The 13,740-nt window shown below is 53.2% G+C and overlaps 4 protein-coding genes across 4 annotated transcripts; 1 reads left to right on the top strand and 3 right to left on the bottom strand.

Moving 5' to 3' along the window:
- Positions 1 to 3,778: 3,778 nt before the first annotated feature.
- On the bottom strand, positions 3,779 to 5,676 carry JCM15063_004834 (guanine nucleotide-binding protein subunit alpha; the record flags this gene model as incomplete). Its single annotated transcript, XM_076677494.1, has 9 exons — positions 3,779 to 3,790; positions 3,856 to 3,928; positions 4,003 to 4,156; positions 4,224 to 4,417; positions 4,488 to 4,658; positions 4,737 to 4,972; positions 5,043 to 5,154; positions 5,224 to 5,250; positions 5,582 to 5,676. The coding sequence occupies 9 exons, from the start codon at positions 5,674 to 5,676 to the stop codon at positions 3,779 to 3,781; spliced, it is 1,074 nt and encodes a 357-aa protein (XP_076535580.1).
- A 543-nt stretch (positions 5,677 to 6,219) lies between these two features.
- On the bottom strand, positions 6,220 to 8,896 carry PPT1 (protein serine/threonine phosphatase; the record flags this gene model as incomplete). The annotated part of the gene is made up of 13 exons (XM_076677493.1): positions 6,220 to 6,662; positions 6,731 to 6,841; positions 6,903 to 6,979; positions 7,046 to 7,061; positions 7,124 to 7,171; positions 7,229 to 7,383; positions 7,453 to 7,691; positions 7,757 to 7,882; positions 7,946 to 8,017; positions 8,094 to 8,128; positions 8,202 to 8,255; positions 8,326 to 8,449; positions 8,696 to 8,896. The coding sequence occupies 13 exons, from the start codon at positions 8,894 to 8,896 to the stop codon at positions 6,220 to 6,222; spliced, it is 1,701 nt and encodes a 566-aa protein (XP_076535579.1).
- Positions 8,897 to 9,040: 144 nt separating this feature from the next.
- Positions 9,041 to 9,687, top strand: JCM15063_004832 (uncharacterized protein; the record flags this gene model as incomplete). Its single annotated transcript, XM_076677492.1, has 2 exons — positions 9,041 to 9,199; positions 9,313 to 9,687. 2 exons carry the CDS (start codon positions 9,041 to 9,043, stop codon positions 9,685 to 9,687), a joined length of 534 nt encoding a protein of 177 aa, XP_076535578.1.
- Positions 9,688 to 9,896: 209 nt separating this feature from the next.
- APP1 (phosphatidate phosphatase APP1) lies at positions 9,897 to 12,763 on the bottom strand (the record flags this gene model as incomplete). The annotated part of the gene is made up of 4 exons (XM_076677491.1): positions 9,897 to 10,743; positions 10,808 to 12,180; positions 12,244 to 12,291; positions 12,371 to 12,763. 4 exons carry the CDS (start codon positions 12,761 to 12,763, stop codon positions 9,897 to 9,899), a joined length of 2,661 nt encoding a protein of 886 aa, XP_076535577.1.
- Between the last annotated feature and the right edge of the window lie 977 nt (positions 12,764 to 13,740).

The following is a 13,740-nucleotide window of genomic DNA, read 5'->3' as shown; positions in this document are numbered from 1 at the left end:
GCTTCAGACTGCTAGACTGCTAGTGCTCTGTACAAGTTGTCGCTCTTGTGCTGCGAACTGAGTGAAACAAAACAGACTCCTCACCCAAACATGCTTTAGGTGAGGTGAAGCTCCCATCTTGCAACAGGGATGTTCATGATCTTGAGCTGGAAAAAGCAACATACTGCAGCTGTATGAGACCACTCTGGCGCAGGCAGTAGAGTTGAGAGTGTACGCCTGGCCTGTTGTGCTCAGCAGACGACTGAAGACTGTGCGAAGACATTTAATCCAATCGAAGGAGGGTCCGGATCACACAACTTAATTGCTTCCCCCTTGAACCTGAATGTCTATGCTTGCTGCACCGGCTTTGCTTTTTGTGAGATGCTCAAGCTACCTGTCAGAGCTTAGCTTGCCACATTTGAGAAACAAGTGGCAGTCAGATAAGCCTAGACTTTGTCAGGCAGATGATGCTCAGGGTCAATGTCAGGGTCAGGCCAAAGCCTTCCAAGCAGAGGGGTAGAAGAGAAGGCAGGTATTGGGTAAACATGCAATACAATGCTAAATTCTTCTCTGCGCTATACCCACATGTTACAAGTCTGCATTGGTGGTCAGGACCTCTTCTCATGCAGAAAGTAGTGTTGGTCAGACACATGAGCCAACCTTACCATCAGATTTTCAGCAGCTGATACCCTCAATCATCAAAAATTGCAGACAGGCCCAGAAGGCGGCCAAAAGGAATTAAGCATTCACCTGACAAGGTGAGGAGATAAGGCAGTAGGAGAGAATGTACAAAGTTCCACAGTGGAATGTTATGTACAACATGCCATACCTTTTGTTGTACAGAACTGGGCCAAAGAGCAAAGAACAGATCTACCAGCAATATCACATCTTAAGACCCATGTACAAGGGCTACAGGTATTGTCAGGAACAAATCTGCCCCCAATGGGACTGGTAAATTGCCACACCCAGTGACCATGTACATGGGTTTCTTTCGAAAGTCAAGATGAGCTGACTTGCCCATTACCATGTTGCCCACTCTTGCAATGCCCAAGAGGTCTCCATATCTCAATGACGGAGAGACATGAGTTTCAGCTACATTTGCAACAATCAAAGTATCCCAAGTAGATGGCCAATTGAGTCTCCTTTTGCCTTGAGCGGTCATCTGCAACAATGCAATACTCATCAAGCCTTCTGCAAGATCTGCACCATTCATGAACATGAACAAACATGTTGACCCATTGTACCAGAAGGGACCAGTTTGAAAGACACAAACAGGAGAGTGGTACAGATGTGATCTTGTGATTGAATGAGATACGCAATGGGCTCGGATTCACAATAGCCCAACAAATAGGCGTGCAAGGACAAATGTAGAAAGTCTGAAATTTTGCACCTTTGCTATGGAATTGTAAGGAAAGGTGTTTTCTTTACCACACTTGTCCCATTTATATGTGTCTTTCTGATGAATCAATCTCGTGTTTTGTTTGTTCTGTACTTTTGTCAGTTGCTGGTGCCGTGAAAGGTGCCATGTTTCAAGAGTCTGGCACAATGACATTATTGGCCAACAACTCATGTCTTGCCTCTGCCTGAAGCAATATCTGCTCACCTGCTAGGCAAGATGAAGTACTTATCTTGAACCAAGAGTGCAGTGCTGATGAAGTTGCTCAATCCAATTATTGCAATATTGCAAAATTTGCCACAACAAGTGTAAGGCTTCATTCACCTTACAGTAAACATCTAGACCCTTGACATTTGTCTTTCTGATCAATCAATCTTGTCAAGTGCTACATACTGTGCTTCCTAGACCGGTTGTCCATATGATGGAAGGTGCAGTGTTACAACAAGAAGGACTTTCTGGAGTTGAATGCAAAACCCAGATTCATTATTGTCTAAAGATATTGACAGCCTGTACGGGTTTTTTTGTCCTGCTGGATACACAGATAGCATCGCGTGTCCAAGTGACAAGAGATGCCCAATAAACACTTGGTGTTAAGATACAAAATTGTTTGGGCACTAGACATGATTAGCCAGTAATAGTATTATCCTTGACCCTTACTATACCCGGCATGGCAGTAAGCTGTGCAAACAGAGTAGTGCAGCCAAACTTGAAATACTTTGATTTGGTGTAGCTTGGGTGCAAGCTCTGGACATTAATCAAGCTCAATCAGATATCTTTGCCTTCTCTTGCTGAGCAGGTTTCCAAGCTGTTGTTCCTCCCAGGACTCTCCCCTCCACTGTTGTGATCGCAAGTACCGGCACCTGAAACCACTCCCTCTAGATAGATCTATTTCAAGATCATCACAAGGATCTGAGCTGCCTGAGGCTGCCCCTCTTTTGCTTCTCTCCTTGTGGCGGGATCAAGACCTCAGCGTTGTCCAGCCACCAGTCATTGCTATCTTGATACCAAAGAGCTTTTTGGCCAGCATTGACTCTCAGTCTCCAAAGTTTTTGTCTGATTTGAGGCAAGTCAACCCCTGCCTGGTACAAAGGAGCTCTGGTCAGAGACTTTGCAACACATCAAATATGGAGTCAGTAGGTAGAAGGGGTGAGTCTGGCTTGCACTACCCAAAAGATGCATTCAGCAACACCGACAACCGAGGCAGCATACCTGGCTTGCAATCATATTGTTGAAACAGAGTGACCTCAACACTTCAATCTGCTATGTATGATTCCTCTGGTGCTGTATCCTGTGTACAATCGGAACCGGAACATTACCTATGCACATGGTCTTGGATGATGACTCATTGCTCCTTATCTGTTTACTATTTTTGCCCACTTCCTTTCCCAAGCAAGCTCTTTGTGCCCCTGACTTCTTTCTATCTCCCTCTTTTGTTCATCCTACGTCTTGTTGTACCTCCTTGCTTATCTGTCTTATGCCTGGTCTTTCTGCATTTTCATGCAAAAGGAGGTTTTTTGGGGATCCTGTCTTTTTCTGCAACTCAGATCTGGTCTCCAACCTTGTCCTTTGGCCGTTCCTGTATACATCTCCATGTTCTCATCGTCCCTGTTGGATTCCTCTTCTCCTTGTTCTTTTGCCTTTGCCAGGAGATTCCTGTCTTTCCATCTATCTGCTCTTGCCCTTTTGCCTGGTTTCTGCTTGCGCCTGATTTGCCTTCCTTGTCCTTGGGGCTTCTCTGACCATGCCTGATATATATCCTGGACACATGTAGGCCCCTCATGACCAAGATTCAGTCAAGTTCCCAGAGGAGGAAACTTCCAGACTTTGGTCTGAAACCCTCCTTCAAGCACACGCCGGCACAGTCCAGGCACAGATAGAGACATTGGCCAAGGTGATCTCGAATGAGAAGAGGAAAAATGCGAGTGGAAGTACATGAAGATGAGACATATCACAGATGGCAAACTCTCCTGACAAGCCTGGGTCGTTGCAGCTCAGCCCTCTGCACTGAGGAGATAATTGGTGCCGGTCATCGTAAAATGCAAGGCTAACAGCCGAAATTCCTGTTGCTCTGCATTTTCCTCAATTTTTGCTGGTCTCTGCTTTCTCCCGGCCTTGCATCACTGACAGAGACTGCAAGCCAGACATCTCTGCTCTCTCAGCTCTGAGCGCCCTGCATATGCAGCAACCTTGAGATCTCTCTCTCAAGAGTTGGTCAAAGATGGGGTCAAACAAAAAATGGATGCACCAAGAGAGGGGAAGCAGAAAATCCCATGACAGAAAGAGAAGACACAAGGACAGCAAAGAAGACAGTAGCAGGACACAGACACCTGAGAGTACTTGATACACTATAAGGAAGCCTAGGAAAAGTGGTACTAAAGACAAAGCAAGAGAAAAAGAAACTCCTTAGAAAAGACCCTGTAATGTCATGAACAGCAGGCCAGTCAGCATGTGAGCAGCAACCTGAGGAGGAGACAACCCACCAGATCTTCCATAGCGGCCTTGAGGATACTCTCCTCTACTGCAGCGAAGACAACCTTGAGCTGCTCTGTGTCACTGTTTGTCAGGTAGAGGGGGATAGGCTGTCAGCCAGGCATGATAGAATGATCTCGAAGCGGCGGCAGTCTTACGTAGCACAGGTGAAGTGAACAATCAAGGGGCGGGCGGCCTCATTGCGATACAGAGGGCGGAACTTGCTCTCCATGTAGGCACAGCCCGTCGGGTAGTCGGACGGTCCTTCGTAGTCGGAATAGTACTCATAGATTGGGGAGGTGATAAGTTTAGCTGCAATCAGCCCAAAAAAGGGAACAGGTCAGCATCTGATGAAAGTCTTGAATCGGAGAGTGCGCACCTTTGAAGAGATCCGTCTTGTTCATGAACAGAATGACACTGGACTGAGCGAACCAGCGGCTGTTGGAAATGCTCTCGAAGAGACCAGCTGCTTCGTTCATTCGATTGATGTCCGAATCCTCATACAGGGTCTGATCGTACTCGGAGATGGCCACCAAGAAGATCAAGCAGTTAACGTTCTCAAAGCAGTGGATCCTGGATCATCACAACAGAGTCAGGTCAAACGATCGCAGCAAACGCATGGAAAGGCAGGAATACTGCGTACCACTTCTTGCGTTCACTTCGCTGACCTCCGACATCGAAGACGACGTAGTTGAGCTGTCCGACCTGGAAGCGCTCTTCGGTCAAACCCGTGGTTTTCACGCGCGACCTGAGAATGTCCTGATCTGTGGGAACGTAATCCTGGGAGCCTATTCGCTCAGCGGCATCGAAATAGCTGAACAAAGTCAGGAAATCTCAAGGAAATATCAGCCTCATATATTGACAGAGTGGGAAGCGGGAATCGAGTACGCACTAGCTTGCAGAGTCGTTCAGCTGGAACTCTCGACTCTTGCTAACGCAGGCTTTCGTAGTCGGTTCAGCCCAGAGCGCGACTAGGGCTTTCGTGACCATTGGATCCAGCATGGGCGGACAAGGATCGTGGGCGGAGACCCGGATCGACATGATGTAGGCCGCTTTGTCACGGAGGGACGGAGGAAGAGGCATGTTGAGGTCGTGCAAAGCTTCGATGACGACTTGCATGGATTGAATCTGCAGGAAGGTCGGCATCAGCTTCGATGTGAGCACGGGAGAGGAGAACTAGCCGTTCTAGGGCACGCACCAAATTGGCATAGACGATCTCTCGGTAGCCATCGCGCTCTTCATCTGTGTATCCACCTACGTGGTGAAGGCGCATCTGCTTGAGAATCGTTGATTTACCCGACTCTCCGGTTCTGAACGTTCCGTGGTCAGCTGCTCTGCTCGCGCCAAAACACAGCAATGCGGACAACAAAAACGCTTACCCAAGCAGGAGCAACTTGACGTCTCGTCTAGTGGCATGCAGACATACGAGAGCGTCAGTATCTGCTGCACCGATTATTGCCCGCGAACGCAATTGTCTCTTCGCGGACACTACCCGAGCGCCCTCGACAGTACCACCCGCATTGAGTGTCGGTACCTCGACAGGAGCTCCTTCTGTTCCACCAGTGCCTCATCTGAAGCAGGCCGGTGAGGGTGAGACGCGATGCTGCAAGCCTCTCCGAGTCCCGTCGTCATTCACCGAGAGTCCGCCATGATGCGCGCTGAGCCACTCGGGATAGGTCGTGCTCTTCGTGTCTTGAAGTACGGTGCTACGAGGTCCAGGACAAACGTGGAACGCACCTCGCCATTTCCTGCTTTTCCTCGGCCTGCTTCTCCGCAACGGCGGTCTGATATTCCGCTTCTCGCTGAGCATCTTTGGAAGCTCCACAACCCATGATAAGTGATCAAGCTGGTGAGAGGTGACGTGCGGTCGGCAGGAGGGAAGGTCGTCTTGCGGTGGAGAGCAACTGTGATGAGATGCAAGAGCGCTAGCGGACGGGCGGCGCTGGCGGCAGATGCAAAGGTTTCGAAACGAAAGCTTGGCGCAGCAGGTAGTCGCGCGGTGCTGGGGCGGGGCTGAAGAGGACGAGCGAGGGAACCGATTCGTGGGAAAGTGGGAGGTGTGATCTGGAGCCATTCCGAGCCTCGAACGCTCCGCGGTCGAGCATCTCGCGGCCGGCTGCACAGCACAGTCTCGGGCCAACCTTTCTAGCTGCACTGGCACTGGTTGCGATTGTCTCTTTGCTCCGCACAGTAGCAGCGCTCCTCATAATTCAGCAGCTCATAAAAGCAGCTTGGTGCGATCTCTCCAGGACAATTTCGAGAATTGCTCAGAGGCTCGACCGATGCAGCAGGAATCAATATTCAACCGACGAGTACGGTCAAAAAGTCTGTCTATCGTCAAATCCCTCGAGAGTTTACCCGCAATTTCGCTCCTTTTACATTCCCATCATGCCCATCCCACCTGCGTACGCCATTGGCCTGATGTTGGGATGCGGCACCTCCGAGAACGTGTTGTAAGCAATCTCGCCCGTCTCATCAATCCTTGCAAACGCGCCGAGATTGCCGACTTGATCGACATAGTTGGGAGCCGAGAAGACCGTGATGAGCAAGCCATCGTGCTCGACCGAGTACCCACCCTGACGGACTTCGTGAGATCGTATAACGGCGGTGATCTCGTTCAGCTCGGTCCATTTCCGGGTGATGTCGGGTCCGAAACCTAAACCAACGCCTCGTTTCGACGGACCACGCCCAGGGGCATCTTGTGGGTCGCACCAGAGCATCTCGCACATGAGGCCCTCTTGTCCTGGCTGTCGAATCGTTTTGCGTGGCACTTTACGGATGTCCTCGAGGGTGACCGAGTCTTTCGAAAAGAGTCCACCTGGTACGACAGCATCCGCGAACCTCAGTGTCCCATTCATGAGCTCGTGGGAAATCATTCCTGCTTACCGTGAACGACAAAGAAGCGCTTTCTGCCGAGATGCAGGGTCGGATTCGGAGGATTCGGGGTGGCGTCGCTTCTCGGCGACGATGTAGCCGAGACGAGAGTAGCGAGCGGCACTGATTACGCCAGAGAATTCAAGTCAGGACAAAGCGGCACAGATGGCGGGGATACGCTTACATGCGACGAAGACCTCGTCACAGAGCTTATAGGTAAGGTCTGAATACTTCTTCTTCATCTCTCCCTCAAAACCGTACCTGTCACACTCAACGCAAACGTGAGTAGGTGAAGCACGTGGCGTACAGTCGGACTACAGGACGCACACTTTGTTCATATCCGCTGTATGAGAAAAGCTAGTGTGAGCCTGACATTAGCAGGTGAAAAGATCGGCCGGGTCTCACAGGTTTCATGATTGCCTCTGTTCAGGAAGACTTTGCCCGGATACAGCCCTGAACGTACAAACTCATCAGGATCTCTATTCAGCTGCAGACGAGGAAGGCACGTACATTTGTACGCAAACAGGACGAGCAGAATCTCTGTACTCCACGAGCCTCGATCGACGAAGTCGCCGTTGAATAGCAGCGTATGGGTTGGAGAAGGCTTGCCTGTCAGGGAAAGCAGGTTCAGGAAGTCAAAGTATTGACCGTGCGTGTCACCGATACTGCGCGAGCGAAGATCCGTCAGATCGCTTGCCTCGGGCACTGCAGCGAGCTTTCAAAGGCACACTCACACATCGATGGTTTCACCGGCCGGGATTTCGACTTCGACCAAGGTCTCCTCCTCTTTAAGCACCCCGTATGCGCCCAGAATGATCTCGTAAGCCAACCTGAGTGGGAGGACATTTCCTTTCTCGAACCACTCCATCAACTGATCGACGAATTCAGCGGTCGGTTTGCCGTCAGCAGGCAATTGAGGTCCTGCATAGCCTGACGGGATAGGCGGACTGTCCTGAGCAAGCTGTTCTTCGATCTGGACACACAGTACGCAGGCAATCAATCAGATCGTCCATGCCGCAAGGCAAATTTGCAACCCACCTTCACGCTTGTTGGTTTCTCGTCGGCTGAAGCGATCGCGGCTTCGAATGCCAGCCGTCTGATCAGCTTCTGGGTCGCGTCGAGCTGCGACTTGGCGGTGACGTTGCCAGGCTCAAGCTGGACCACCTGTCAAGCTCCGCATTGTGATTATCAGTACGGCACAAGTGCGGATGTAGCGCAAGAACCGACCTTCTTCAGGTCGACAAGGGCGGCCTTGGGCTTCAAGACGGCGAGGTTGGCGATAGCTCGACGGAAGTATGCCTGTGATAAGGTAGCGGCTCAGCACGGCCACTTGGCAGGCTCAGATACAGAGCAACGAAAACTCCATGGGACGGACCTTGACCGCCCGCTCGTCGAGTTCGATAGCGCGAGCTGCACAGGTATGTCGAATCAGCGAATCCACCATCGAAGCAGAGCGTTCTGTTTTAGCGGTGATGCCACTCACTTGCGTCCGCAATCGCCAATCCATGCTCTTCCAACTTCAACCTGACGGCAGCCCCTGTTCGATGAGCAGGCAGACAAGTTAATGTCTCGCATACAGCAGGCCAGTTTTCCCCGCTAGAACGTACGGTTAGACCAAACGACCGCATCGAACGGATTCTTGTTGAGAGACACAGTATAGAGGTCAAGCGAATCCCGGTATTTAGACTTGCTGAATAACGCGTTTGCCTGAGATTTGATCGCCAACGCTGCCTGTGAAAATTGCGGCTTGTTCAGTAACAGGATCTCACGGCACATTGTGCTGCATGCGTTGCGCTCGGGAAGGGCCATATTCAGGGTAGACGCAGACGAAGATCTGCCCCAGCCAACCCCAGAGAGTTCGCTTCTGCTTCCATTCGCAATGGTAGTCGTTGAAGAAGGCGCCAAGCTCGCGAGCGCGACTCCTGATGCTGTGAAGCAGTGCATAGACAGACTAGAAGCTCAGAAAGCTGTGCTTACCGTCTTTTCCTCGAGGCCGACTTCGTCTGCAGAGGTCGCCCGCACCCCGCCTTCCCCGCCGGTGACAGATGTACCGTCAATCGATGGTTCTGGCGCGTCGCCATTGAGAGGAGCCCGGTAGTCTCCAGCATCCGAGTCGGAGGACGAGCTCCCTGTTGGTAGCACAGACGTCGGGCTCGCATCATCGACTTGGAACGACATGGGTACACTGGCGCCCGTATGAGTGCTGGCAAGCCGATGGCGAGTCGTGTGAGCGGAGTGGAGGAATCATCCTCGATGAATTTGGATTCGCGGATGTTGATGAAACTCGTCCTTGCCCACGCCTATCACGACTCGGATACAGCCATGTCCGCCACGAGATACCGCTCTTTGACATCAGCTCGACTACCGCCAGCGAAACCGCCGCTGTTTCGTTCGGTCGTCTCGCATCCTCCGAGCGGGTTCGCCGTTCAGAGCAAGAGCGAGTCTGGCAGCGGAGCACCCGCTGGAAAGGGCAAAGCAAAGGTCAGTGTTGCTCTTGGTTGCTCGGTGCAGCCTCATGCGGCAGGCGGTGCTAGAGACCGTTCTCGCAGCCGCCCGTCAGGTCGCGCTTGTACTGACTCGTTCTCCGTACCCAGGCCAATGCAGCTCACGCGCACATCGGTCCCCATTCGATCGTCTACTCAACTTCACCCCGCCCATTGATCCCGCTCACGACGTCTCCCGTCAACCACCGGCTGTGGAACCCGCCTGCGCCCGACTCTGCTCAAACACGGTCGGTCGAGAAGGACGAGTCTGGCCGGTTGGCCAAATTCTCTTCTCGCTTTGGTGGTAGTAGCGCAGCAGAAGGCTCTGCGGGAAGCGAACAATCGAAGAAGCCGGAAGAGGCGCTGTTCGGAGTGGAAGGGGATCTCAGTTGGCTCGAGGGAGTCACGCTGCAATCACCATCGGGAGGGCTTGGCAAGAAAGACATTGTCGGACCACAGAAGAAGGACAAGAAGGGCAAGAAGTAATTGCGGAGCGACTTCAGGCTATTCCGGAGAAATGTCAATTCGGATTCACGAAACAATGCGGAAGCTGAGTTCAGTCTGTGACGAGAGACTTGGCGGTATGTCAACGTGGTAGCGTCACCGCTCATGATGTCTGGAAGCAGTCTCGATCAAGCTCAACGCTTCTTGTACTGTATACGCGCAACGTCGGTCAGACCTACTCGCTCACGCGTTCAAGGCAAGCACGTACCGCATTCTCCGCCGTGTCTGAATAGTCTCAGTGGGATGCCCTCGGGAAGAGCCTTCTCGCAATCCGCCACCTTGCGGTAAAACGCTTCGATCAGCACTTGCTCAGGGGTCATTTTCGCACCCGGGCCGATCGTCGTGGAGCGTATGGGATTGTTCGGCGACAGTGGGTCAGCGTCAAGATCGGTCAGAGAGAGCGCAGGAGGCTCCGGGGTCGGCAGGGTCGAAGTGGCATGGTCGAGAGTGACGGTGTGCGTGGAGGATTGCGACCGCGGGCCGAGCGCCGGGCGTGGCGGAAGGGCAGGAGGTTGGCGGGTAGGCATGCTAGCGGTGTCGGAGTCGCGGGCCCTCTCCTCCTGTATCAGCCCAGCGAGATCGTCGGCCGAGTCCGAATGATTCCACTCAACCTCGGGCGGTGCGAACGTTGTCGGTTTCGGCGTCACCGGTGAGGATACGCCCGTACTCGCTTGTCGAGTTGCCGATTTGGGAAGCGGAGTCGTGCAGTCTCGGATGAAGATGCCGAGCACGTTGCGAGGATATTGGGCGGCTAACGAGACATACAGCTGCATATCCTGTTCGCCCGAGTCTCCTACGAGGATGAAACGCGATTCGGGGAACTCCTTGAGCAGGATTTCCACGTTTGCACGTTTCCTCTGTCCGGGTTCCTCCCACAATTTTGCGATTGCGCTTCCTGCGCCACCGTATTCCTTGAGTGTGCAAGAGCCTGCCGGGAATCCGGCAATGTCCAGAAAGCTGCGAACCACAGGCCACAACTCCCATGGCGAATTCGACACATAGTGGAAGTGTGCACCCTTTGAAGCCATTTTGTTATACCTGTTGCAAGCCAAAGCTGTCAGCCAGGATATCCACGAACAAGCGTCATGGAATCGCAACTCACCAACCCGCCATTCCCGGAACCCTGATCTCGTGACCTTCGCGAAGGAAGACGTTTCTGAATATAGTCTTCGTCCCTTTCAACACCTCAGTCCACTTGATCGTGTCGTCTACATCGCTAACCACTCTTACCCCACCTCCAGACCCTCCGAGACCTTCGATTGCGACCGGCAGCTCAACCTCGTCCTCAGCGACTGTTCTGAGAAGAGCTGTGCCCCCAATCGAGCGTCCACTTGGTCCTGCCAACGCCCCCTCGACGGCTCCAACAGTCTCCGGCTCGAGAAGCTCAGCAGTGACCCTGACCCTCATGCTGCTCAGACCCTGCGCTCCCGCCGAAGATTCGAGGAAGCTTTTCAGCGCTTTCCCGTTGATCTGAATCGAAGTCCTGAACCCAGCGCCGGGAGCGACAGTGCTGACTATCTTGGTTGCCAATGCTCCATCCCATAGTCTACCGTCTTCCAAGGCCGGATATACGCGCAATCGAACCTTGCGTGCGGGAAGTTTCGCGCCGAAGAAGGGCAGGATCCGATTCGAGAGATTGGCGTGCAGGCGCGGCAGCTCGCTTTCGGTGTACGAGAAGGGCATCGGCCATTCTTCCGGCAAGTTTGCTGTTGCCTGCGCCGAGCGAGTTGGCGAATTGGCCCTCGATGAAGCACGAGAAGAAGCTCTGGAGGATGTAACAGAGGATGCTGTTGTTTTGCGGGAATGCGATTTGCTGAAGAAGCCTCCGGACCGGGATGAAGGAGATTGCGGCAGAGGTGTCGTAGCCCCGGGCGTTGGCGGCAAGGAAGGTGATCTCAACGAAGACGAAATAGAGCCGCCTGCTCGACGAGTGGGAATGTCGATCCGAACGTGAGGTCGGCGCGATAGTTTTGCAGGCGTGTCGAGAATTTTCGAGTCCTCAGGAGAGCGAGAAATGCTACCGCGCTCTGCTTCATGTGGCGAGCTTGGGATAGGTGCGGTAGCTGCGTGACGAGCAGAGGTGGATGCGCTCCCTCGACCAGAGACTCCGTCCAAGCGCGTAGGAGATTTCATTCGTTCTTCCGACGTCATTGGTTCGGGCTCTGCCGTTGTGACATGCGCAGGATCGATGATCGCTTCCGCTAGCTCTTCCCGCTGCGCCGTATCTTCCCTTCCACCGACCTCGAACAGTTTCTCGAAAACGTTGGATTCCTGCATAGCCGCTTCCTTCAGATCAAGGCTCAGGTTGTCAACGCTAACCGATCCGTCAAAATCGCCGGTTTTGGCCAAATGAGGGGGGATTTTCGGAAGCGAGGCGAACGATTTGGCCAATGCGTAAAACATTCGTTGGGACCGAGAAGCGTGTGACAGAGGTCTCGAGCGATAAGCGTATCCGTGCACGAGGATGTCCAGGGTCTGTATCCTCACAAGCGAGATGAGTGGCGGAGGACTGTGAGCACGCAAGCCAGACTAGCTCACCAGAGCCGGCTCCATTGACGAGTCCTGAGCCGGTTCGATGCTGGCCCACTATAGATGACATGCGAGAAAGGAATGTTATTAGCGCGTGAGTCAAGTGTATCGGCAAAATGAATCGTATTGAGCTCACGCCTGGGAACAGAACGACTTTCTCTTCCTCCACGTCCTGGTAGCGCAGCGTGCTCTGGCTTGCAGATCCCGATGCAGCGCCACTAGATGCTCCTGAGAAGTAGCCTCCGATTCCGCTCCACTTCGATGAAGATGGACTCGGCAGGGAACCGAACATCAAAGCGTCACCTTCTGCCGTATCGTGTCTCGCTTTTTGCGCTTTCTTGGGTGTTGTGATTATGCCAGGCTCGTCTCGCCACCCTCCGACGGAATTGGACGACGCGACTTTGTAGTTCCTAATGGACGAAGCGGCCGACTCGAGTCGTGGTGCAGCAAACTCCTTCGTTGTATGCGCTATCGATGAGACTTTCGCGAGTGCCCGTGAACGCATGCCGCTTGATGAAGCCAAAGCCATGGGTGCCGGGGTCGCTATCAAGGAGTTGAGTGAGGGCGGAGGTGCTGATCGGTCCGTTGGCATCAGGGTGAGCCTCGTGCTGGACCAGCGCACACGTGCTCGTCCAGGCCTGAATCGATCTTGAGATTGCGTATAGTAGGCGAGGACGACCCGCTACAACCCTGAGCTGCGATGACAGGTACTGCGCCAGCTCGCGTCTCTCGATAATTTCGTCATCGGTCACCTATTTGCACGGACGACTCCATTTCACTCAGATCCTCTCGATACGGCGTGCGCCCGTCTGATACGAACCGCCAATATTGCTCGATGCATACTGTACTCGCGAGCATTCGACGCTCACGCGATACCAAATCTTCGGTGCCTTTCCCGCTCATGCAGCGATACGGCATACTTAGATGGTGCTGCAACACGCTGCGAGTCGCTTGCGCTCGGCGTCTTAGAGCTCATGTGATCCAGAGTCAAGCGAATCGATGCAATCATGGTACTATGGTGTGTAGGCTAGAGGTATTCCCAAGTAACGGCACGCCCCTCGATCAAGTCGTTTTGCACCTGCAAGTCGTTCGCAGCCGCGGCTGACAACCCAATCGCGTTGTCCCCTGGACAGGCGGTGTCCCGGCAAGACCTTCGGACCTCCGCCTCTACAGTTCGGTTGGTGACCGGGTCCTTCACTATGACCTTCTTGCCGCAAGCTCTGCGGAGGGATCCATGCTGATTGAGCTGTGCAAGATGTCGCTACAACCGTCAGTGGTTCGTTCGTCCCACGAGAGGTGAGACGAGAAACCCTTGACGCACGAATGTGCTTGAAACCGAAATCCAACGATCCGCGTTCGAAAGCGTGTTGTTTGGACAAGCGACGCCATCTCGTTGGCCGAAGCTGGTCGACGTGTACCAAAAAGGACCAACGCAAACCTGCCGCCACCCAAAGCATGGACCCCTCTTCTGGTCGACGGTGAACGTCTGTTTTCCCCAGTCCTCGC

The sequence above is a fragment of the Sporobolomyces koalae genome (genome assembly GCF_050403365.1).
Source record: "Sporobolomyces koalae JCM15063 DNA, S_koalae_JCM15063T_v1_ctg8, whole genome shotgun sequence".
Taxonomy (NCBI): Eukaryota; Fungi; Basidiomycota; class Microbotryomycetes; order Sporidiobolales; family Sporidiobolaceae; genus Sporobolomyces; species Sporobolomyces koalae.
Note: the sequence above shows the minus strand (reverse complement) of the source record. Positions and strands in the feature narration are given on the sequence as shown.